This window comes from Silene latifolia, chromosome X (genome assembly GCF_048544455.1).
Source record: "Silene latifolia isolate original U9 population chromosome X, ASM4854445v1, whole genome shotgun sequence".
NCBI lineage: Eukaryota > Viridiplantae > Streptophyta > Magnoliopsida > Caryophyllales > Caryophyllaceae > Silene > Silene latifolia.
The window spans coordinates 66,207,116-66,232,050 of NC_133537.1; the positions used below are offsets into that span (position 1 = coordinate 66,207,116).

Genomic DNA, 24,935 nt, shown 5'->3' on the forward strand with positions numbered 1-24,935 from the left:
TTATGACGGAGAGGATAATTTAGATTACCTCCCGTTGTGTATGCATGTACTTCCCCAAACCGAATTAGACATTATTGCTAATGTCCTAAGGTTGTGTGTAGTTCATGCATACACTATGCAATGCATGAAACTAAATTTGTCATTTTGGATTATCAAAAGGTGGGAGCAATAAAATGAGAACACCTCAATGGGGCCGAGGTGTTAGTCCTCTATGGTGCTAGGGCTACTCCAACAATGATCAAGATTAAATAAAATAAAAGTTAACAAAACACAAACTTCTTTTCAAGAAAATTGAAATTTAAAGAGAGGAGATGAGGAAACTTCACTTAAACTTAGATGGGTGCCTCATGACCGCTCCACCTAGCTATGAAGTAATCCTCTAGAGATCGGCATCATCTCCTTCTAGATCGCTATCCCATATCTCCTTTGATGCATCACTCATATTCGGGTCCATGAACTCGTCCTCTTCACTTTCAAGCTCCACCGTGTCCCCTCCGCAAGAATTGTTGCTCCCCTCCTCTTGTCTCCCGTTTGCCCCTTCATTTGCCCTCTCCGAATTGGGGAAGAGTAAGTCCATTTGTGCCCATGAGGGGAATGCTCCTTCCTCACTAATCTTTCCCTTTTGAACCATATCGTGGTATTGAGGATAGAGTGCATAGTAGATGTCCACGTTGGTTTCATATTGGCGGTAGTGCAAATCTTGTAGAATTCCCGTGACAAAGTCGTCACGGGGGAGGATGAAGGGGTTGGGATGGTTATACGGTTGATAGGGAAATGGGTAAGGAGGCACTTTGATCTTCTCATCTTGAGATTGTTGCTCTTGTTGTTGTTGTTGATTTGGAGGTGGTGGTGCTTGTCTTGGTTGGGTTGGGTTTGGAGGGATGAGGTAGGATGGTATTGGAGACAAAGGTCTTCTTCTCGGGGAAATCCGTGGTAGGCCGGTCATTGGTAGAAAAATCGGATCACTTCCTTTCGTTATCCACTTGATGCGCTTTTCAACCCCCTCAAGGGTTATCCAATGATGATGAATGAGAATAAGATCTTCATTTATCCTCGTGTTTCCCGAAAGAGGAGTATACTTATTATTCTCATTGAATCTCGGATTGAAATGCTTCACAAGCCTAGTAATGAGTCCTCCATTCACAATGTGTTTCATCCCGTCATCATCACCATTCCTAAACTTTGCCCATTTCTCGAGTAACACTAGCGGTGAATTGAAGTGGTACACACTTCTTCCTTGAATATTGAGGTAGGATTCCATAAACACAAGGTCTAGTTGGTTCACGATCGCCGGATCTCGGCGAGCAAAGAGGGTGCCCGAGAGAAATCGATAAGTAAGTCTCAAGATCGGATTTTGAATATGAAAAGCGAGACATTCCTTGTTGTGTATGAAATCCCGGCCGGTCATGGCCCTCCACAAAGGTTCAACACTGTATTTCTTTGGCTTCGATGTTCGGGTAGGCGAAACATCGAGTCCAAGCACATTTGCGAATTCTACAAGAGTCATCATCCTTGAAACATTTTCTAACCTAAATTCTATGCAAATTGTTTTGTTCAAGGTTGTAATCTTCAAAAAGCTCAAAAACTCAAGCACAAGGGATCGATAAGTTTGCTCATGCATGTGGAAAATGGTAGAGAGTCCAAATACTTCAAAAGGGCTTTCACTTGGTGATAAATTCCAAGTTTCCTCAAGGTATCATGACATAAAAACTTAGTAGGGAGGATGTTCTTACTTAGAAGCCGGTGGAAGACTAGTCTTTGCACATCATTGATAAACTCAACATTTGAGAAGTCATCAAGTCTTGTAAGATCCACTATTTCTTCATGCTCACTTCTTAATGTGTTGACATGGGAGGTGGAAGAACTTCCCCTCATCCTTGGTCTTCTCCCATTCCTAAAAGAAGATCTCCTTGGTGCCATTCTTTGATTATTGAGCTGGGATTTTTGATTTGTTAAAGAATAAAGATGCTCCTTGTAAATTGAACGTTGCCTTTGAAAACCCTAGAAAATTGGGGCTTTTTGATTTTGTGGGGTAAAAGAGTGATTTGGATATGCTTTGGAGTCATAAGGAGGTGGGTTTTATAATAAAAGTGGAAGGAAGGGTGATGTGTCACAAATTGTGTGGTGGGGTGTAATTAAATTAAGAAAAGTCGGGCCAAATCATCGCAGGAAGACGGGTGGATTCGAGCAGAAGACGCTCGGATTCAAGTTCCACGGGACGGGCAGATTCTGGGTAAGACGCCCGGATTCTGTCACAGCTAACATTCCAAAAATATGACGCCACAAAGACGGGCGTCCCGAGCCTAAGACGCTCGGATTCTTCAAATGCGGGACGGGCGTCTTCTGCTGAAGACGGCCGGATTCCTTTGCAGGGATTTTTCTTGAAATGCACAGGTAGAAAGACGGCCGTATTTCTGCAAAGCCGGCCGGATTCTTCAGGTCGAGCGTCTTCCCTTCTGAGACGCTCGGATTCTTCTACAGTCCCAAAATTTTCAATTTCTCAGTTTAGAAGGACGGACGGATTCTTCACAGGCCGCCCGGATTATAGCAAGACGGCCGGATTCCAGGGAACACGCACGTGTTCAAGCTGTGAATTCTTCCTTTGACTTCCTTTCCTCTCATAGATGCTTCCCTACACTTGAAAATTGGTTCCTTCCATCATTCAAAATTCGTTAGTGACCCTCCCTCACTTACTCTCATGAAAAGAGCTTATGTTTATTATTAAAGAAATGCAATAAAATTATAAATACAAGTTAGAGGGTTAGTATATTTACAAGTGGTGGTTTAGGGAGGACTCCACAAAACTCTCCCTTTGATGGTTCTTTCAAGGTTGAGAAGGCCCGAGGTAGGTGACCTCGACCTCTCCAATAAACGCTCCCTCATAGTATGGCTTCAACCTTTGGCCATTAACCTTGAACTTGCTTCCATCTTCCGCTTTTAGTTCAAAATCTCCATATTTTCCAACTTCGGTTATCACATAGGGACCCATCCATCTAGAGTTCAACTTTCCCGGAAAAAGTCGGTAGCGGGAGTTGAATAGAAGGACTTTGTCCCCTTTGTGCAAGGCTTTTTGTCTAATCCTTTTGTCATGGAGCAACTTCGTCTTTTCTTTGTAGATCTTGGCATTCTCATAGGATTGTAGTCGAAATTCCTCCAACTCTTGAATTTGAATCATCCTCTTTTGACCACTTAACTTGAGATCGAGATTAAGAGCTCGGATTGCCCAAAAAGCTTTGTACTCCAATTCAATTGGCAAGTGACATGCTTTTCCATAGACAAGCTTGTAAGGGGAGGCTCATATGGGAGTCTTATAGGCCATCCTATAAGCCCAAAGAGCATCATCAAGCTTTGTGCTCCAATCTTTTCGGGTCTTGTTCACAACTTTCTCAAGGATTTGTTTGATCTCTCTATTTGAAACTTCAACTTGACCGCTTGTTTGAGGATGATACCCCAAGCCGGTTCTATGCTGAACACCATACTTGGTCAAAAGGGATGCAAGTTTCTTCTCATGGAAATGCGTTCCTCCATCACTTATGATCGCTCTAGGGACTCCAAATCTTGGGAAGATTATTTTCTTGAAGAGCTTGGTGACCGTTTTTGCATCATCATTTGGAGTGGCAATTGCCTCCACCCATTTTGAGACGTAGTCTACGGCCACAAGGATGTACTTATTTCTATTGGATGTCACAAAGGGGCCTTGGTAATCGATCCCCCAAACATCGAAGATCTCCACCTCTAGAATGCCTCTTTGTGGCATTTCGTTCCTCCAAGAGATATTCTCCGTTCGTTGACAAGCATCGCAATGAATGATGAACTCTCTTGTGTCTTAAAACATTGTAAGCCAATAGAAGCCCGATTGAAGAATTTTTGCAATGGTCCTTCTTGCTCCATGGTGCCCACCGTAGGGTGATGAGTGACATCCTTCCAAGATTCCTTGGACTTCCCATTGAGGGATGCATTTCCGGTAGAGTCCATCACTACACTCCTTGTAGAGGTTTGGGTCATCCCAAAAGTACCTCTTCACTTCGAATAGGAATCTCTTCCTTTGGTTGTGGTTCAAATTTGGAGGGAGTACTCTTCCAACAATATAGTTAGCATAATCGGCAAACCATGGGGTGATGTGCCTTTCAAGTTGTGTTTGAATGGACATCAAAATATCGTCGGGAAATTAGTCATTGATAGGGGTTTCTCCATTTTCATCATGAAACCGGATCCTTGACAAATGATCTGCCACTACATTCTCGGCTCCCTTTTTGTCTCTTATTTCCAAGTCAAATTCTTGAAGAAGCAAAATCCATCTCAACAACCTCGGTTTTGCCTCCTTCTTTATCAAGAGATGTCGGAGAGCACGGTGATCCGAAAAGACAATCACTTTGGATCCAAGCAAGTAGGAACGGAATTTGTCCAAAGCATAGACAATGGCAAGAAGCTCTTTCTCGGTGGTATCATAGTTCACTTGGGAGGGATCAAGAGTCTTGCTTATATAATAGATGGCATGAAGAGCTCTTCCTACCCGTTGGCCAAGAACCGCTCCAACGGCGTAGTTACTAGCATCACACATAATCTCGAATGGTAGTTCCCAATTTGGAGGTTGAATGATCGGTGCCGAGATTAGTGCTTCCTTGATTCTATTAAAGGCTTCAATACACTCATCAGTGAAAAGGAATTGGGCATCTTTAAGCAAGAGTTGAGTGAGGAGTTTCGCTATTTTTGAAAAATCCTTTATGAAACGGTGATAAAAACCCGCATGACCGAGAAAACTTCTCACCCCTCTAACATTCACGGGAGGTGGGAGTTTCTCTATCACCTCAACTTTAGCTTTATCGACCTCGATACCCTTTTCCGAGATTAAATGACCCAAAACAATTCCTTCATTGACCATGAAGTGACACTTTTTCCAATTTAAAACAAGACTAACATCTTCACATTTTTGCAATACAAGAGAAAGATTATGCAAACATGAGTCAAAGTCCTTTCCATAAACACTAAAATCATCCATAAAAACTTCCATTATGGTCTCTAAGTAATCGGAAAAGACACTCGTCATGCATCTTTGGAAAGTGGCGGGGGCATAACATAAACCAAAAGGCATCCTCCTATATGCAAAAGTACCATAAGGGCATGTGAAGGTGGTCTTATGTTGGTCATCCGGGTGTATAAGGATTTGGAAGAATCCCGAATATCCGTCAAGGTAACAAAAGAATTTGTTGGAAGCTAACCTCTCAAGCATTTGGTCAATGAATGGTAGGGGGAAATGATCTTTTCTTGTTGCGGAGTTTAATTTTCGATAGTCAATACACATACGCCAACCGGTGATCATCCTTGTGGGTATTAGTTCATTCTTTTCATTTGTCACTACCGTGGTACCTCCTTTCTTAGGTACCACTTGGACGGGGCTAACCCACAAAGAATCCGATATGGGATATATGATTCCCGCATCAAGTAATTTCATAACTTCTCCTTTGACAACTTCTTGCATGTGGGGGTTCAATCTTCTTTGAGGTTGAATGGTAGGTCTATGGTCTTCCTCTAGATGAATTCTATGCATGCAAAAATTGGGACTTATCTCCTTAAGGTCATCTAGACTATAACCTATAGCCTTCTCATGTTGTTTCAACACATCAAGCAAATTTCCCAATTGGTTCTCATAAAGTCTATCATTAACAATCACGGGTCTGGTCTTTGATTCATCAAGGTAAGCATATTTAAAATTTGGGAGAAGGGGTTTTAAAATAGGAGTTTGTACCTCACTTCCCTCCTTTGGAATTTCATTGAGAATTTGCTCCATCTCCATTAGAGATTCCATTCTGATAGCATATTCAACTTGTTCTTCATTCTCATCAACCTCATCATATTCGAATTCCATGATGGATTCCTCTTGCTCTTGAGCTTGTAAGATGTCTTCTAGGATGGATTGCTCATCTTCTATAGGTTGACATGCTTCCACTAGGGTGTTATGCACCAATACGGATTGTGCATGAGTGAGTTCTTTGTTAGCTATAGCGGCCTCAAAAATATCTATCTCCAATTCCCAATACATATTTTTAGCCTCACTTGCTTCCAAGGCTTCCAATGCTTGCATGGGATCTTTGAAGAAAGGTATATTTAAGTGGTCCTCTACAAAACAATCTATAAGGTCCATCTTGCAAAATATCAAACAACTTGAAAATAATTAGAACAATCCTTGAGGAGTTTTACTTCCCCAAGGCAAAGAAAGACACAACTAATAACAATATAAGAAAATCTAAATCAAGTTAACACCGTCCCCGGCAACGGCGCCATTTTTTGGTCAGACTAAATCTTTTCGGTAACTTGCCGTTAGGAGCACCTAGACCAAAACACAATTTATAGCTTCACAAACAACTCTACAATAAGTAAAGAGGCAAGTAAAGGTCGGATCCCAAGGGACGGGAATTGAGATGAGATTTCTATTGAAACTAGTGGTGTCTTAGGGGTGTCACAATTTGGGTTGATGTAGAAGGTCACTAAACTAAATAGCAATGAAAATAAACAAGCAAGATGAACTAAAAGGGTTGTAAACAATTGATAAAAAGCACTAGGGTGTCATGGGGTCATAGGGGATTCATGGGAATTGATCATACAAACATGTTCTCAAATTATAAGCAAGCAATTATTGTTGTGATGGATTGAGTTGGGTTATATCTTACAATCCTAGGAAAGTTTGGGTCCCGGAGCCGAATCGATTAGATTGTACAACACCTACAAGTCGACTTAGTCTTCCCTACTCAACAACATGCATGGTCTAATGAGACTCGAGTTGGTTTATGTCTTACAAGTCTCATTGAAAAGGTAGGTGATGGGTAAAAAATGCAAGGATTCATAGGCTCGCATTTCATCAAACATAATATGTGCATGAGTTGAGATCAAAACAAGCAAGCAAATAAACCATGAAAGCATATTAATTTAAGCATGAATCATTCCCCATGTTGGTTTCCCCTAATTACCCATTAACCCTAGCTATGGAACTACTCACTCATTATCATGTTGAACATGCTAGCAAGGTTGTCAATCATACCAACAAAGTGAAACATGATGAACAAATGAAAGTAATTAGCAATAATTAAAAAGGAATTAAGAGAATTATACCTACTAATGATTCCAATAGTAAAGCAAAGAATAAAAAAAGTACTTGATGCTTGATTGAGAGGTTGTCAATCTCCCAATAATAACCCAAATAATCTTCAATTACCCAAAATAAAGGATGAACAAAAGAGAGATTAAGGAAATAAAACTTGTATTAAAACTTGATTAATTGTTGATTACAAACTAAAGAGAGATTTGATTGGTATTAAGTACTCTAAGGATTGATAAGAAGAACATGCTCTTCCAATTAGACTAATGGGGTATTTATAGTGGAAATTAGGTGGATGCATTAGGGTTAACTAAGGGCTTAAATGACGATTAAGTCCCTACTTAGGGAAACGCCGGTATTTTCTGAAGGATGGGCATCTTTCTTGAAGCTTGAAGAAACGAATTTGCGATGTCTTGGAATCCGTGCGTCTTAGGCTCGGGACGGCCGGATTCTATTGTCTCTGCCCGGGCGTCTTTGGGAGAAGACGGGCGTCTTCTGGGGTTGCTGCCCGGGCGTCTTGTATGGAAGACGCACGGATTGTGGTGCTGGGGACGGGCGTCTTCAGGACAATCCGCACGGATTGCTGCTCAGCCATGTTTCTTCTTCTTTTCTTCCCTTTTCTTCATAAAATCCTTGGGGATTTCCTTGGGGATGCAAGGATCTTTTCTCATCATTGCCCATCTACTATAATATGTACAAAGGCCTTCTAATCTTGTCTCTCCTTGATGCTTGGTCATTGAATTCAATCAATTTAGTCTCATTTTGCCATGAAAATGCAAGGTTTGCACTCCTTTCCTACCAAGGACACAAAACCTCAAAGAATATGCAAAACAAAGAAATAAAGACAATAAATGACCCAAATATGCACTAAAAAGCATAGGAGCAAGGCTAATTCGGGGGCTAAATATGCTCTAATTATGGTCACATCAGATGCTTATGCAGTTCAATATGAAATCTACAAGGTAGCCAAACAAGTTGCTGGTATGGCTGGTACATACTCTCTTAAAGTGAAGGTTATCCACAAGTCTGAAGTGTACAGTTCACTGGTAGATGCATCACTAGACTACCAGCTTGTCACGTTTAAAGATGAAGAGGTGAGTTTATTTTCCTTAAGACAGACAAGATCGACTGCAATATTTCATTGAAATTTTATAGATTATTTAACAAACAAAGTTGCGGAAATACCAATCAGCTTTCACAATTAGTAAACTACAGCAACACTGTCAAGAACAGCGGGTTACTGATCTCTTCCTTGAACATATAACGAATGCTTTAATTTGCCTCCCTAATACTGGAAATCAGTTGACCTAGGATAGCAACCAATTTCCATCAAAAATATTAGTAGATGAACTAAAATTAACTTAGGCCATTCTTTCGTGCCTAATGCAGCAATTGAGTATATACAAATCAACAAATAGTTACTGAAATACATAATCTGCCTGTATGGCATATAATTATACTTCTGTCGAACATGTTATCCATGCATCCCCTACCATATGCCGTTTAATCTAACCTGCACATGTGGCCCAGTCTGTTAAACAATGTATGAATTAATAGCTGCATAAAACTTCGACAATTATTGCAGGGGCGAAGCTAAAAACTATCATGTACGATGAGTCGCTAGCAGAGTTTGAGGATGCCATGGAGAATCAGATGACGTACGAAATATCTAACACCAAAGTGAGACTGATGCCTGGACTGGGCTGGGAATATCCTAATGATTAGGTGTACGAACTTCATTTCAATATGGACACACGTGTCGAGCCTACCGTCGCACTCAAAACCCCATAATTACCTAAAAACGTGTTAATTGGATCTATCCCCAGGTTTGGCTCAAGCAGTGACCTCTATGGTGAGTACTGCTAAATGAATTGACGAATAACAGAAAATAAAATCGTTCAAACACAAATATTTGCTCTTACTCAGATTCTAATCTTATAATTGTCCATATAAATATGTGCTAGGAATTCTCATATATGTAGACCAGAACTACGAGATTAGCAGGACAAATGGCAATACTCAGGATATTTGTGAACTTGCCATTATTGATCAGAGGTACATAATCCCCTGAAAAAATTACCTACCCGATATAACAGGCCCAAAAAGCCCTAAATATAACAAGTGCACGCTTTTAGATGTACCAGCACTAAAATCAATGAATGTTTTTTCATGCAGCTCGGAAAGGATGACGGTAGTAACAGCCTCGCAGGAACAAGCTATCGAGGAGTGCAATAATTTACAAACCATTGCCGCATTATTTCCTATTCTGGGGTTCACAGCTCTTCGGCGATCTTACCGAAAAGGTTATTTATACGAACAGGCGTTTACCTCAATTTTAATTCAGCCTTGCCAAGTTTATATTTCTAAATAACAACGCTATGCTAAACATGTAGGGTTTTCACTAGAAATGACACACAAAACATCTATCAACTTAGCTCTACCAGGTGAAGAAGCCGCAGCACTGCGTGCTTGATAAGAAATCTGAAACTCATTTGCTGATTAATTTGTTCAACTTAGCACTCGCTAAATATAGTCCTTCGTAGGGGTGCAACAAATACGGAGTTGCTTACTGCTAAAAGATGCCACGTCTTTGAAGTTCGGCGTCCAGAAACTGAGCGAATAATAACCACAGTGGAAAAGCTCCTTCAAAAGAAAGTATGCATTCATCTATCTATACCCAAAAGTTGTTTGTTATGTTCTGGCAAATCGCAGACTTTCTAATCAGATGACCAAGATCCAATATGGCAAATTCTAACACTGAAAACACTGATATCTGATTCATCAGTTATCAAGACATGCACTAATTTAACTCGTCGTCTACCCTCACTAATAAACGTACTACCAAACAACCCAAAACATTCTTTAAAACATAAATAGGTAGAGTTCGTTTGATTGTTTATAAATATGGATCTTACAGTATATTTACAAATGATTGCACAGATTAAGGATACTCTATAGGAAGAACGACACTGGCTATGTCTGCTGCTGAACACATCTGACCCAATTCATTTCAGCTTATACATGGGTTGCATAAACTGCAACAGTGAAGACAGAGGTGTTCCATACACATGCCATGTGTGCTACAAAGCAGATGTCATCTCATATCCAAGGTCAATATCCCTGGCAATCAAAGCTAAATGCACCCAAAATTATGGAGTTCTACGTCTTCATTTGTGTAAATGCAGGAAGACTTAATTAAAAGTTAAGACTTACGCTTATTCTAATTGTTCACATAAACAACTGCAGGATGAGTCTGACATTCCAAGCGGCAGATGAGACTTCTAGTTACTCTTTTACTACACTGACTGAAAACACGGAAATACTCCTAAAAGTTGCTGCAGGAAATACTCAATGCTCCCACAGGTACTCTGCAACACAATTTCGGAATGCCTAACCTTCACAGTATGAAACATATGATAGCCTACCATACTCTATGTTCTGACACAACATCCCTGAATGTCCATATATTTCACTGCAGGAAAGGGACGACTATCTTGCCCAGGCTAGGAGAGACTTTAGCAGTGCACCTGTTTACATAAAAGTGGCACCAACACCTTATCTTTCCCTAACTGCTGATCAGGGCATGTTGTGGGTGCTCGAAAAGGTTTCTCTCAACTGAAAGAAATGAGTCTTTCGCGGGTGTAAGGCTTTGGTATTTTTGGGTTGTAGCGGCAAAATTTGAGATCTTGCCTCACATATAACAGGGCAAGCAACACCACCTGCACAGTCGCTGGGCCTAGGAAAAAATAAAAACAGCTCGCCATTGCTGCACTTAGATAAATTTGAATAATATGCGTCTAAACAAACCCGTGCTGCATATTTTGTATACTTCAGCAGCTACAATGTAAAAGTCTCTTGGAAGTTTCTGCTGATGGCACTCAAAATGTAAACTAATCTTTCACTTTCTGCATTATAAATATCCAGAATTGGACTTAAATGACACTGATACATTTAACTTTTGAAAATCGCATTGTTAGAGTAATATAATCATTTTCGGGCAGAACGAATTTCCAAAAGGAAAAATTTAAGGAAACATATGGCTTTACAAAGGGAAAGTAGATCTAGATGGGTGGCATTTTGGAACTTTCGTAATTTTTAGGGATGAATTATTCAATAATGTTCTTCGCTTTCGCAAATTACTAACTAAAAAAAATACGAAGGAAAGTTGATTACAATACAGTCGTGATGGACGGTGCCCAAATCTGAGGCAGTTACTTAAAACTATAAAACTTATAATTACCAAAAAAACAAACTCATAAGACACACAACTAATAATAGGCAGGTTAATATGCAAGACTAATGTTAAAATAAACAAATACACTTAACTTTTAAGAAGGTGGAAGGCCTTGAAAAGACATAACTATTCATGACTGCATGCTGTGTATTCTATGGTCATTTGAAAGGGCACAACTATTCATGCATTGGTATTGATGATTTGATGTACTAATTTGTTTTATTATATAAACAAATACATGAACCACACCTACTATCCCTCATAATCACCCTTCCCTAATCAAAGCAAACCAAACTGAAAAATAATCATCACAGTAAAAAAGTAGCTCATATGGAAAACATATCTTGCACACGTCCGTACTACAAAAATGTGAATGACAAGACAAACATTGTTAAAGGGTATGTTGATTGGAAGGTCAAACAATTTAAATGTAAAGGGATCTTTGAAAAGGCGGCTGGAGACAAAGCGTCATCAAATGGTGACGAAAAACACCATCCAACCATTGATCTGGAGGATATAATGACCAACGCCTTTGAAAAGTTACAAAGGACTGATAAAAAAAACATGGCGGAGGCTTATAGAAGTTGGGCGAAATGGTTCCTGATGGGCACAGAAACATCAAAGGTGATGGTTGATTATAAGAAGTAGTTGGTCACTGAAAACCAAAAAGGTCTTATAATGGTTACAATAGAGAAAACGTTAGTCGAGATGTACTGCACTTGCCAATATTATAGGACTGAAAGGGAAAGGCGCGAGTATTATAGGAAGCTTGAGAGAGCTCAATCCAGAGAGGAATCATACCTTCTGCAGCAGGGTCGCGATGAATTTGGTAGTGAGGGCTACTATGATTCAAACAACTAGGGAACTACCATACCGGAAGCAATTATGTCTGTATGTTGGTCTTTTGCGTTGCTACGAAGCATTTTAGGTAATCCTTTTTTGGGTAGCAACAGTCTTATGTGTCGCACTTTAAGTCAAGTAGAATGACGTCTTAGATTTAACCTATAGGTCTATCTATAAGTTTCGATAGTTTGAATGTTTGTCAGCAGTCTGTTTCTAAATCGAGATGGCTGTAGTGACATTAGATCGTAATTACAGTTATATTTTGATGGGCAGAAATCTAAACTGAATGTTCTCTAACACCGCACATTTCATAGTGCCTATGTAAAATTTGGGTTCTCTATTAAGCACAATAGACCCTTTATTAGGCATGTGGTGTACGTCCCTGTATTTGTGTAATTTAATACGCCGCCCAATATATAGGCGGATTAAATGTAGTGCAGCAGCTGTTTGTTTGAACTGGCATTTTAAAGGTTGATGGTACGCTGAAATTATTGGTTGCCTCTGTTGGTTAAGCCAAACCGTAGCATAACACACTTATGGTCACATATAGCTTTTCACTGAAAAAACATGGGTGTGGTAACATAAAAGATAACTTGAAAAAACAGTGCGCAAGGGCAAATGATAACTTATGTTCGAGAATAATGGAAAACCGTTGAACCCTATAAAGTGCAAAGCAACCTCCGGAATGCCAAGAAAACGAGGAAGGTTACATACCGAGAGACAGGGTCGACTATGTCAAAATAACCAATTGTGTTAGAGGCAAACGTGACATAATTGACACTGCACAAGCCAAAAACGCTTCTGTTGTTGTTTTACTCGTGCTTACAAGCCCAATTACCATGGGGGATTCCATACATCTGCTTAAGCCTTTCATCAATCTACATCGATCGAATTTACACAAGCGGCAGTTGTTTACCTGGCACAAAATTAAATAATTTTTATTTCAAAGACATAAACATATATCGGTTATGAATTCAAACTTTTCGGAAATTATACGAGTCACCAATATGTATAAGGAGGGAATTAGGATCTACACATAACATAAACAACCCAAAACATAGCTTCATTAGATTTATACAAACATTAATCCTAAAGTGCTACAGTTTAGGTTACTACCCTTAATAGAACCGGATAATTCAGAAACCAAATAATCATCCGATATGGAGCTTACAAAAGATGGCCCAGTAAGACAATGAAGGCCCTAATTAAGACCACTTTAACCAAATTGCACAACATCAAAGGCCAAAGCTAAATAATCCAACAAATTATAACTGGCCTAACAAAATAATTGGCTCATGGAATTTCATATGAGCTTATATTTAGTTACTTCACCAGAGAATTTAATGGGTTTTATAAACTTCTATGATACGTATGATGAAAGAGCTCATACCGTAACATATTCCATTATTAATTCTTCGGAGAATATATGTTGTCACCGGAGGGCCTTTATTTTCGCTGACTATCTTTCTATTGGTTTACTCTTGTCAGGGCAAACGTTTTTTTTTTAAAAGAAGGGGTTGTATGAAAATATTAATTACCGGCGTGTTGTCGTGAGGAGTGAAACTGCAAACTACCAAAACATACCAAAACTTGACTCGATAAAACCTAGCCTAACCAAACCCAAAAGTATCTCGAAGATATTTAAATGTTTCATGCAAAAAAAGTTTAAATACAAATAAATTTAATTAAATTACACCTATATGCAGAAGTTAACTAATTCACAACAATCGTATACAAAAATCAAATAAGTCGATTATAATATCTCGCTGTGCAACCAACTAGTAATATCTAAACGGTCCGTTTTTCTTAAGACCATTACTTTTGATCTGAAATAAGACGAGTAACATGTCATCATTTTACAATAAAATGTTGTTATTTTTTGATAACATGTTACTATTATTGTTCACATCATTTTCAGGGTAAAAAATGACACATCTAGTCATAATATTTTGTGAATTAATTGGTTACATTTTCTTAAAAAATGGCAACATTTTATCCGTTTGACAAATAAGACCAAAAGTGTCCGTCTGAAACAAGAATTTGTGATATCGAAATATGTCATAACTAAATCTATTAATTTGAGCTAATATGAGTGTTCATATTATATACTCATGTCCATTTCTATTTTCTTATGTCCCATAACACCCATTAGGTCATTATTAGGACTTACATAATCAGTAGTTGAAGGGTGATAATCGATGGTTAGGAAATGTCAAGAATGAGACGACGATTGACACGTGACAGATTCGACGCACTCAGGAAGCCATGAGGATATAAAATTATAAACCAAGAAAAACCATGATAAAGGGATCCCAGCCGTCAGATGCACGGCGGTGCATGACATATGAAGATGGGGAGGGAACATGTTGGCGTACACACTATTATTAGATGACAAAAACCGTGTTGGGTGGCACATGACAACTTACTTACATTATGCATCCAACCCTATTATTATTATATAAACTTCCAACATTATTATATTAACTTGTTAGTTAATTAATTAATAACTACTCTTAGATTACAGATTTAGAGTTGATCATGAGTAGATAGTAGAAGTGTACAACACTCTTAGTTTTAGATTCTTATAAGCTTATTATTATGTATGTATGTATGTATGTATGTATGTACTCACTTCCGAATTCCTGCTTTCTTTGTAACATGTCAATGTATATGCAGATGAAATAGTATTGGTGGGATCTTTAGACTAAATTTAGAGGTGCCCAATAATGGCTAGTCATCTTCAACAACCTTTTACCCTTAGCTTTCAGGTACTTGCTTTATTTTCTGCTTCTTTTATATACATTAAACAATTTGTTTTCTCATCATAATTTACTCAGAATTTGTGACTATGTTTGTTTGTTACAAGAATTGCTTTAATTTCATGGATTTGTTAGAAAATATGTTTACATTCATGATTTTAAAATCTAGCTTGCTTCTTATGAGTGCAACCATGACGGGGCAACGGAGTCAGGATTTGAAGTCAGGTGTAATTTAAGTAATGTAGAGTAATAGAATAGGATACCGAGTCATTTTGAAAAATTTGAAATTTTTACTAAAGTTGAAAGTTTTCACATACCCTTGTGTGGATTTAGTGTAGAATATGTAAGTTATATTAATTGAATGAATGATACATTAGGAGGATACATCATTATATACTACTTAACAAGATGATATTAGTTACCTAGAATCAAGGATAGTTTTCCTAATGTAATGCTAAGAATAAGGAAGTGGGTTTTCTTGCAATTCAAGTCAAAACTCTTATGTTCAGAGTCCAAAATGTCTCTTTGGTTTCGGGCTGGTGGTTCCATGTTTAAGTATATATATGTGAATGGCTTGTTGCAAAATTTGTTGGAGTTTGTCCAAGGTCCAAATAGAGTGACCCGCTTCAGAATCCGTCAAAACCACTGCCTGATCTCTGTATTGACACTGAGAGACTGAGAACAGCACCTGCGTGCTTCAGAATCCTGCAAAATTACTGTCCTTTCATGGTTGCTTCAGTTTTGCTACGAGTCTGTTTCCATTGATTACTTTGGCTGTCAGTTGACAGAGAACCTTCAGTTCAAAAAAGTGTGCCTATTGGATGAGGCACTAGCCAAAACTCCTCGCTGCATTTTAGGTGCGCCTTGCCCCTCTTCAAACTAAGAGAGAACCCTACATCATGGTTATCAGTGTGCTTGTTCCAGCTTATTTAACATAATAGTGTTTTCCACTTATTTGGTATATGCATTTTGTTAATTACAGGTGGATGCACTACATTCAAGCTCGATATCATTCGGAAGGTTTGAACTAGAATCTCTTTCGTGGGAAAGAAGATCCTCCTTTTCGCACAATAGATATTTAGAAGAAGTTGAGAAGTATGCGAAACCAGGGTCAGTCACTGAGAAGAAGGCGTATTTCGAAGCTCATTTTAGGAAGAGGGCATTACTACGCCATCAGGCTGAAAGAGATGGATCAAATAGTGAGAGTAGCTCTAGCAGTACAATCACTTGTGAGGAAGTTCAGAAAGATTTGATCCATATAGAGGAGCCTCAACAACCGATTGAAAATCGTGATCTTTATCATTTTGATGAGAGTCCAAAGGGTTCCTCTGATGGAGATTTCAGAACCTTTGAATATGAAGCTGGTTTAGCCTCCAATTTACATTTAGAATCACACACCGTACCTTTGTCAAGCATAGATGATACTAACTCTCTTAGTGAGATTGATACGAGGCTCAAGAGCTCGAGCTTGGCGGGTGATTTATGTGACCGAGAACATGATTATGAGTCTATGCTCACAGATCGCTTAGAACTAAAGCAAGAACTCACTCCACGTACTGTCTATTCAGTAGAAAATGTGAAATGGATTGATAATGCGGAAGCAAGGGAGAGTGAATCGACCTGTAATCAGGATTCATTGCTCAATGTTCAGCAGAATGTTAATTTAGAATTCGAAACTCATGATCAGACCCCAGACGAACTGCAGGAACAATGCATTTCTGAATGCACTTCTGAAGGGTTGATCAATCAACCATTAAAGGTAAATACTGTTCTTAGGGTAACTTGCTCTTGCATTCTTCTTAAACTTGTTGATTCTTGCTCTGTGCGATCATTTACTAATAAGTTTAGGTTTTACAGAAGACCATTGTATTCAAATGCACCCATTACATCTCATTTGGACCGATTTATCATGGTGAAGGTTACAATGGCTACATTGTCAGGTTGCATCTATAATGCAATGACTACGATCATGCCACTGCAACTACTTCTGAGATCAATACCCAAACCGAGATTTAGTACCATGCACAAAACTGTATAACCTAAAGATTCTTGAAATGCAATCTTAGGAAATTGTATGTTATGTATATAGTATATATTTGTCCTAGTGGATAATAAATGTTTACAATTCACTTGTAGACATTGAAGTCCGCAGACAAGACCAGGTCTTCAGGGCTCGAATCAAGACCTGGTGTAAATGTTCTAGTTAATGGCGATGTTGAAGTTAAGGGAATTGCTCGAACAAATAGTTGGCGGGAAATACAATCCCCTCTGAGATCTCGGGCTAAGAAGGCAGTTTCGGAAACAATGGCACCGTCTCTACAATCATCTATAAGACAATTGCAAAAAGAGGTAATGCATTTTAATTTTCAGTAGGTCTCCCTTGCGACGGGTCGGATATTGCGACGGGTATTATGTGAGTGGAAATGGGTAGAGGGGACAAGGTGGGCACCCACCCCATGTGCTTTGTCTCTCACCCTTATGGGTTTTTTGTGAGACGATATGGTATCCGTCGCAAGTTTGCGACGGATACCCTCCGTCATAAGGGAGAATTTGTGTTTAATTTTTGCTTAGCAAATTCTCTTTTTTTTTTTTTTTTGGGTTACATAAATTCTGGTTGTTATTTTGCAAGTCTAAACAAAATACGGTATTTTTTTTTTACGATTATTTGAATTAAATATCATTAGTACCTAAATTAGGTTGGTTGTGCATCGGGTTGTGTTTGATGGAGATAAGTATCTTTTTTGCAGAATCCTCAAAACTCGAAACCAAAATCACCTCAAACTAAGAGAAGGTAAACCTCATCGATAAAAAGGGTTACATTTACTGCATGTTTTACGATACTGATAGATCACTCTCTCTAATTTGTTCACTTGTAGTGAGAAGGAAGCGAGACCAAGGAGAGCTGCCACACCACAGCCGTCTACACCCGTGAGAAATGAATCCCAAAGGCCTCGATCTGCGATAAGGTTTAATTCTAATATAAACTTGTTATTAAGCTTTCAACAGTGAGATGGTTATATTATCCAGTATAAAAAATGGTTAGTAAAATAAATTTTCAGCTCAACAAGGCAGATTGCCTCTTACAGGAAGGAAATTGGTCAAAGTGTAACGAACTCCAGTTTCCGGTGTTCAGGAGGAGCAGAGAAGGAAGTGAGACCAAAGAGAGTAGCCACACCACGGCCGTCTACACCCGAGATGAGTGAATCACTAAGGCCTCGATCTGCAATAAGGTTTAATTCTAATTGAAAACTTATTAAGCTCGTAAAAGTGATATGGGCTATAAGCTCCATTACACTAATGTTTGGTAAAATAATTTTCAGCTCAACAAGGCAGATTGCCTCATACAGGAAGGAAATCGGTCAAAGTATAACGAACTCCAGTTTCCGGTGTTCTGGAGGAGCAGAGCAGAGAACAGAAGTGAGTTACTCGTATTATGAACTGGTAGAATATAAAATGCAATTTTCATTTGTTTCGCTACCATTCAAATAATGAATTTAAATTGGCTGCTAAGGATAGATGACAAAAATTGAATGAAATCACAAGGAGGACACTCTACCTCGAAAATTCCCCTCTTTTAGGAACAATTGAGCCGTTAGAAATGATGAAGCGTTCAGTGATGGATCTTAAAGCAAAAACTAGAGAGGGTTAGTTATTGAACTCTTGATCTAAAATTTTGAACATTCGAACTCAACCATTGGAACAACAGGGGCAAGTGAAGTCTATCTACTTAAAATGTAAATGAGCTTAAAAAGCTCTCTTATTGGTCAGGCCTATGCTACAATTCGCTTTGTTGACCTTTCAAGGGTTTCAGTCGTCAAGCGGATCCTGAAATTTGAAGTACAGTTGCACATATACATGGGAAACCGCAAACGCGAGTACTCTTGTTTCTCTATTGCAAAGTTTATGCAATATGCCAGTATCGGTATTATAGCTCTAGCTGCTGTATGTAAGCTCACAAATGTATACTTCCTTTCAGAAAATAATGGCAGCTGGTACCAGAAAATCATATAGAAAGCCTGACTTGAAAGAAATCCCCAAGCTTTGTCCTGTCTCAAACACCCCTTCGCGGGTTGCAAACAGAGAAAAGGTATACAATCCACGCATAACCCTTGATTTTTGTAGCTAGGGTTGCAAAATGCGAAATTATAAACTTTCTCATCTAGGGTTGCAAAATTTACTCTCACAGAAGTTTTAGATTAGCATAATAGCATGTGCCACACCTCATGCACATATGTAGCTACTCCTTCTATGATGAAGTGTCATGACCTAGACTTAATACCATTGATTCACGAGTGAAGTGTAGGATGCAAACTTATTCAGTTGCATGGGTTTGAGTTTCATCTCATCTGTAACAGCACACTATGTTGCAGTCGCAAATGGTTGCTAGGAGCAGACCATCAGCTAAAACATCAATTCAAACCTTGAAGACAGAAAATCAAACAAGAACAGGAACAAAACTATGCTCAAGCTCAGTTGTTAATGGAGCAGTCTCTGCCAGGAAATTTGCAGGATCACCTATTCAGTCATCATTGGACAAAACAACCGATGTACATAAGATTAATAATACCAAGAGCACAGCTAACACTAGAAATCATGTAATGGAAGCAAATAAAAGAAAAGAGGTTGTTTGCACGAAGGAGAGGAAGCCAAAAGCAAGACAAAACGGCGAGATTGTGAAGAAGCTCATAGAGGTGACAAAGAAAGCTGATCTAGGAAGAAGTGGCCATAGTTTTCTTAGAAAGAGCATGGGTCACAGCTTTGTTGCTGATCATCAGACACCAAAAATTGGAGGACCTGGGGGAAATGGCAATGCTTTGTTTAGGAAGAGTATGGGGCATACGCCTCTGTGATTCGTAGCTTGTCTTGTAATTTTAGGGAGTAATCTTGTTAGAGGGAACTGTTGCAAGGCCACTGAAACAAGGTGTACCTGCCAAAGTGATAATAATTGAGGACCTTGTCTAGTGTTAAATACTATGTCTATAGCCTTGGAAAGCAATCTTTTTCACTATGACAAAAAAAAAAAAAAAAAAAACATTACAATGTAAGTAAATGCTATCAAACTACGTTTATCGGTACCGTAATAGAAAACCAGAATGAGCAAAATCAACAAACAGATTATTAGCGAAACAACTCCAATGTAGGCATAAACGAGGTCTCTTGAGTCGTTCATTTCTCAATCTAACGCGTATTGGAATGACTTGCCTAAAATGTGTCAGAGATTTATTTAGACAAGATTATCGGACAACGAAATACATTCACAGTATGAGTACTAGAGATATATATATACACTTCATAATCCATAATGTATTTGTTAAGACCAAAGATGTGTCACTATTGGGAAGACAGAACCCTAATAAATATGCAAAACAACTAACAATAAGTCGGTAAAGCTAAACACAGGCACAAATTCAACCAAAAATGAGACCCCGGGCAGTTTTTTTTTTTTAGGATGTAGACCATCCGATTTAGTCCGGATTCGAGTTGGATAGGATCACTAGGACGGTAAAGCTCTCACGAGTTTTAACACTGCGCGTCTGCGCATATCAAGGACTCGAACACGACACCTCTGGTTAAGTTGGAACAAGTGCCGAACAACCCCTTACAAGTTACAACCCCTTACCAGTTAATCTTACCCCAAACAGCTTTTATTAGATGCACATCACAAAATAACGCCTATATGATTGTCAAAAAAAAAAAAAAAAAAAAAAAAAAAAAAAAAAAAAAAATAACGCCTATATTCATACAATTTGCAGTTTTCCTGCCCGGTTTGCATACAATACAAAGGAACACGAAATTAAACGCAATAATGCTGTTTATTTGATTAAGAACTCTCCGGTGTACTTTCCAAATTACTTTTACAATGATTCCTGGATGCACAGGAGTAGTTCGCTGTCATCAGTGCCTGAGATCTTAAATAAAAATGATATGTGCTGCCAATCAAATTGAAGCCTAGTTGAAGCTTCATTAGCTTCCACATTGTCAGCTATCTACAGAAATTACTCATCCCAAACACCCCTAAAGATGAGCTACATCTATCAGAAGCTTTTCCATTTGGCTCAGGTCCTTGCTGCTTATTTTCAGAACCCCAACTTCTACTTAAAGGCGGGCCAGGAGACCATTGGGGAGCGTCAAATCCTTGAACCAAATCGGCGAACATACCTTGAAGATCCTCCATGTTGCAAGCAACCTCCTGTAGGCAAAGATCATAAAAAAAACTATCATGCAAGATAAAAATACCAACAGTTGGAGAAGTAACAGGAATCAAACTTTTTGAAATTCATCTTACAGCTTCCTATCTAATAGACATGAGAACAAACTCTTAGGTAGTTGAAGTGCTGAGGATGAGGATTGTGTAAATGATCGAAAATGGAACTGTTTCCAAGACCACAAGGTCATAGGAAGGCTGCTTTCACGTCCAGTCCATTCTTCAAATCATTCTTGTTAACACAGTACCCTCAAAGTATGACAACACTATGAATTAATACATCTTATAAATATAAGTCGGTTTGAAGGCCTACTCTTAGAAATCCTTTGTTTTGGGACGGTGTACAACATGTTCAGGCCTGGTCCTAGACTTCTCGGGACCCTAGGCGAAATCGTGAATTGGAGCCCTTTAAAAAAATACAATGTATGATCAGTGGCGGAAGTAGGAATTTGAGGCATGGGGGCAAAATTTTTTTTTTTCCCAATAAATTATTTTGGCTTGAATTTTTTTTAAAAAATTTCCTCTAAATAATTTTATTTAGCGTAAAAAATATCAAAAACCTTAATAATGTCTCTTGTTATACACACTATAATTTTTTAAATAAATAATGTTTTAGTTTGAATTTTTCTTTAAAACATACAAAGTTTCAAATAAATATACATACAATTAATATCTTGGTAAATAACTTAGAGGTTTGCAGCACATATAACGAAATAGAATAAAAATTATGGCTAAGAGTCTAAGACCCAAATCAACATATAAAAAAAACTACTCTTTTATAAGACCGTTCTATAGCATAGAACGGACTTAATAGGAAAAGATAGCCCAACAAAAGAAACAAGTTACTCCATACAACAACTCTCCTATAGGACCGTCCTATAGCATAGGACTGACCCAAAAGGAGAGAAGTCCAATTATAAAATATAATTTTATTTATATTTTAATTTTATTTTAACAACTCGACATTTAATGATAAAAACTAACACATTTAAATATACAAGTTATCAATCTAAAATTTTTGGTTATCAAAATAAAATATTTTTATACAAATTTATCGAATAATCTATTTGGGCTTTTGATTAATGGGCTAGTCTTATGAGTAAAAGGGTCTTACACAACAATTTGTCTACTCCATATTAGCATACCAACACGACTAAAAAGAACAATTGAAACAAGTTTTTTTTTTTTTTTCATATTAGGCCCCTTCCAAGGTTGGGCCCTAGGCAAATGCCCCTCATGACACCCCCTAGGGCCGGGCCTGAACATGTTTGATATACGATTACATTCCAATTGGATTGATTATATTATTAAACCAAATTACCTAACATGCAGATAGATCGTTTTAAATAAGGTCATCATAACATAAATGGTTCAAATTTAAAGTTTCTCTTGCACGCCTGGAGTTGTACAATCTAGCCTTATTAACTGCAAACAAATAAGTCCTAATTTTTCTATCTTGTTCCAATTGTTGAGGTTTCCCCATGGAAGTATTTACGGATTGAAAGGAGACGGCTTCAAACGTGATATAACTCGGTCACTTAAAGTTACAATCTATTAGGATAATAGGTCCAATATTAGGCCCATTAGGGCGGCTACCGTCTAGGGTTTACAGTATCGTCATCTATTATATATATCGTCTATGTATTGTCATCAAATCACATCATTCAATAATACAGTTATCATTTATGAATTACTCCCTCCTCTATAATCTCAACATGGTATCAGAGCCTCTTTCTTGGGGACTCTAGAAACCGTTTGGTCCGTTTCCGCATTCTTACCGGTGGGTGGCCGGAAAACTACACACCCACCGGTAGGATACTCAATCAAAAAACACAAATTTAAAAAAAAAAAAAAAATTGTCACAAAATGTGCTACGGCAGTGATAGGCTTTTCTTGTTTTGCTATTGCCTATCCTTATCCCACGAATTGTTACAAGAAATCCAAAAAAAAAAAAAAAAATCTTTCTTTTTCTTTGAAATTTGATTAATCGCCTTTTACTTCGTTTAAAGTGGTACTTTAATTATTTGTTTGGAGTTCGAAAAGCTTAACGTTCTCCAAATCTTGACATTGACGGATAATTTTCCGTTTATTGAAATTTGTCAGGTTCGATTAGGGTTCCTTTAGGGTTCCTGCAAATTAACTCATACTTTCGACAAGTCCGAAAAAATTAACGTTCTTGTTCGAAGAAATTTCTAGCGAGTCTTTATACTCGTTTATCTTACCACTTTTCGAAGACGAAGATGATTGATGAAGATCGAAAAAGATGAAGATTGAAGATTTCATTTTTTTCTTTTTATATTTTCTTTGTATTTCTCCAATCGTAAAGTTCGTACTATTTACTGCATTTACGATTGCGGGAGGGTATTAGGAGATTGGGCATATACTAGGCCCGGCTACCATTAGGGTTTGCCATTAGGGTTAGGGTTTGCCATTAAGTTGGGAGCTATTATAAATATCTCACCATATCGATGTAAAACGATATCAATTAATAATACAAATCTCTCTTATTATCGTCTCCCCCTCTAAGCCCAACAAGCCCAAGAATGCTCTTATCTCCCAAAACCAATTGGCAATGGGAGAAACACCCCTAGGCCTTATAAGATAGACAATCTCTCTCTTTTTCTCACCGATGTGGGACTCACAATTGGATTTATACTCCAACACAATCTACAGAATTGAAACAGGTTGTGAAGTAAACTGTAACCCTTTGATACGATCAATCTTAAAAGGAAACAGAAGGCGCAATTGTAGAAATACAAACCTCTTGTTTAACTTGCGACATGAGTGAGCACATTTCTTGCATGAAATCACAGAAACCCTGCATCCATCAACAATTGTCTTCTCTCAGTACCTGACCCTTTCAATTCGATACTGGAAATCAAACGAAACATAATAAATAATCAAACCTCATTATCTTCCTCGGTGGGATCGTACATCCCTGCATCATACACCATCTTCTTGCTCGGATCCGACAACACTGTCAAAAACAAAAACAAAAAAACATTCAGATTTACCTTTTTCTTCAATTATATTCATCGTGACGAAAATAGCATTGTTAATTACCAGAATATGCCTCCTGAATCTTCTGGAACTTTCGTTTGGCTTCCCCAAGCAAAGCTGGAGTATTTGCCCATTTGTCCGGATGCCATTGCTGCACCAAATTTAGGATTTTTCTAAATTAATCGAGTAATCACAAATCCTACCTCCGCCACAGCATAATGTATGATAACATACCATAGCGAGCTTGCGATAAGCGCGACGAATATCGCCTTGGGAAGAATGTGGCATAACATTAAGAAGATGGTAGTATGATTCAGAAGACGCCACGTTGTTGTTACCTTCCATTGTACCCGGCAATTGAAGGCAGGCAGAGTTAGTACTCGTATGAAAAACCCAGAGATAAAGAATGGGGTGGGGAGTGGGAATTTGGGATGGTGTAATGTATTTGTATGATGGGAAGCTCTGTGTTGTAAAAATATCTTGGCCAAGTGGAAGATTATTTGTTGGGAAGCTTCCCGAAGCACTCCGTAATCCGTATGTCTTACTCGTATTTAGTGGTTCTTTTATACACATGCCTATTTATTTGTGGTTTTCTATTTTTCGTAATCTAGATATTTTCTGCTACTTTAGATTCTTTTACGTCACTGCCCTTCTCGGTTCTGGGCCTCTGTGTGCGTGCAGTCTATCTTTTTTAAAGCCTGGCTGCTAAAGGTCGTCGACAAATTACTAAATATCGTCGACAATTTTAATGAACTTCCAATTTTGCCCCTCCCTCACACTCCCCCTTATATTTTCCTTTTT

General features: G+C 38.3%; 2 protein-coding genes across 2 annotated transcripts; one reads left to right on the forward strand and one right to left on the reverse strand.

Moving 5' to 3' along the window:
* The first annotated feature begins 14,476 nt into the window (after window positions 1-14,476).
* LOC141623366 (uncharacterized) lies at window positions 14,477-19,896 on the forward strand. The gene is made up of 9 exons (XM_074439475.1): window positions 14,477-14,938; window positions 15,912-16,688; window positions 17,066-17,278; window positions 17,677-17,720; window positions 17,806-17,895; window positions 17,989-18,159; window positions 18,250-18,346; window positions 18,906-19,016; window positions 19,285-19,896. Exons 1-9 carry the CDS (start codon window positions 14,897-14,899, stop codon window positions 19,777-19,779), a joined length of 2,040 nt encoding a protein of 679 aa, XP_074295576.1. The 5' UTR covers window positions 14,477-14,896; the 3' UTR covers window positions 19,780-19,896.
* A 750-nt stretch (window positions 19,897-20,646) lies between these two features.
* Window positions 20,647-24,678, reverse strand: LOC141623367 (uncharacterized). Its single transcript, XM_074439476.1, has 5 exons — window positions 24,369-24,678; window positions 24,198-24,285; window positions 24,041-24,111; window positions 23,896-23,952; window positions 20,647-21,119 (listed from the first exon to the last, which is right to left on the reverse strand). Exons 1-5 carry the CDS (start codon window positions 24,477-24,479, stop codon window positions 20,913-20,915), a joined length of 534 nt encoding a protein of 177 aa, XP_074295577.1. The 5' UTR covers window positions 24,480-24,678; the 3' UTR covers window positions 20,647-20,912.
* Window positions 24,679-24,935: the final 257 nt, after the last annotated feature.

Excerpts from the sequence above, each read along its gene's own strand:
- LOC141623367 (XM_074439476.1), bottom strand. The coding sequence starts at position 24,479 with ATGGAAGGTAACAACAACGTGGCGTCTTCTGAATCATACTACCATCTT. Across the intron at positions 24,112-24,197 it reads GATTCAGGAGGCATATTCTG|TGTTGTCGGATCCGAGCAAG; the intron begins GTAATTAACAAT and ends TGTTTTTGACAG. Across the intron at positions 21,120-23,895 it reads TGTCGCAAGTTAAACAAGAG|GAGGTTGCTTGCAACATGGA; the intron begins GTTTGTATTTCT and ends CTTTGCCTACAG.
- LOC141623366 (XM_074439475.1), top strand. The coding sequence starts at position 14,897 with ATGGCTAGTCATCTTCAACAACCTTTTACCCTTAGCTTTCAG. Across the intron at positions 17,279-17,676 it reads TAAGACAATTGCAAAAAGAG|AATCCTCAAAACTCGAAACC; the intron begins GTAATGCATTTT and ends TCTTTTTTGCAG. Across the intron at positions 17,721-17,805 it reads TCACCTCAAACTAAGAGAAG|TGAGAAGGAAGCGAGACCAA; the intron begins GTAAACCTCATC and ends GTTCACTTGTAG.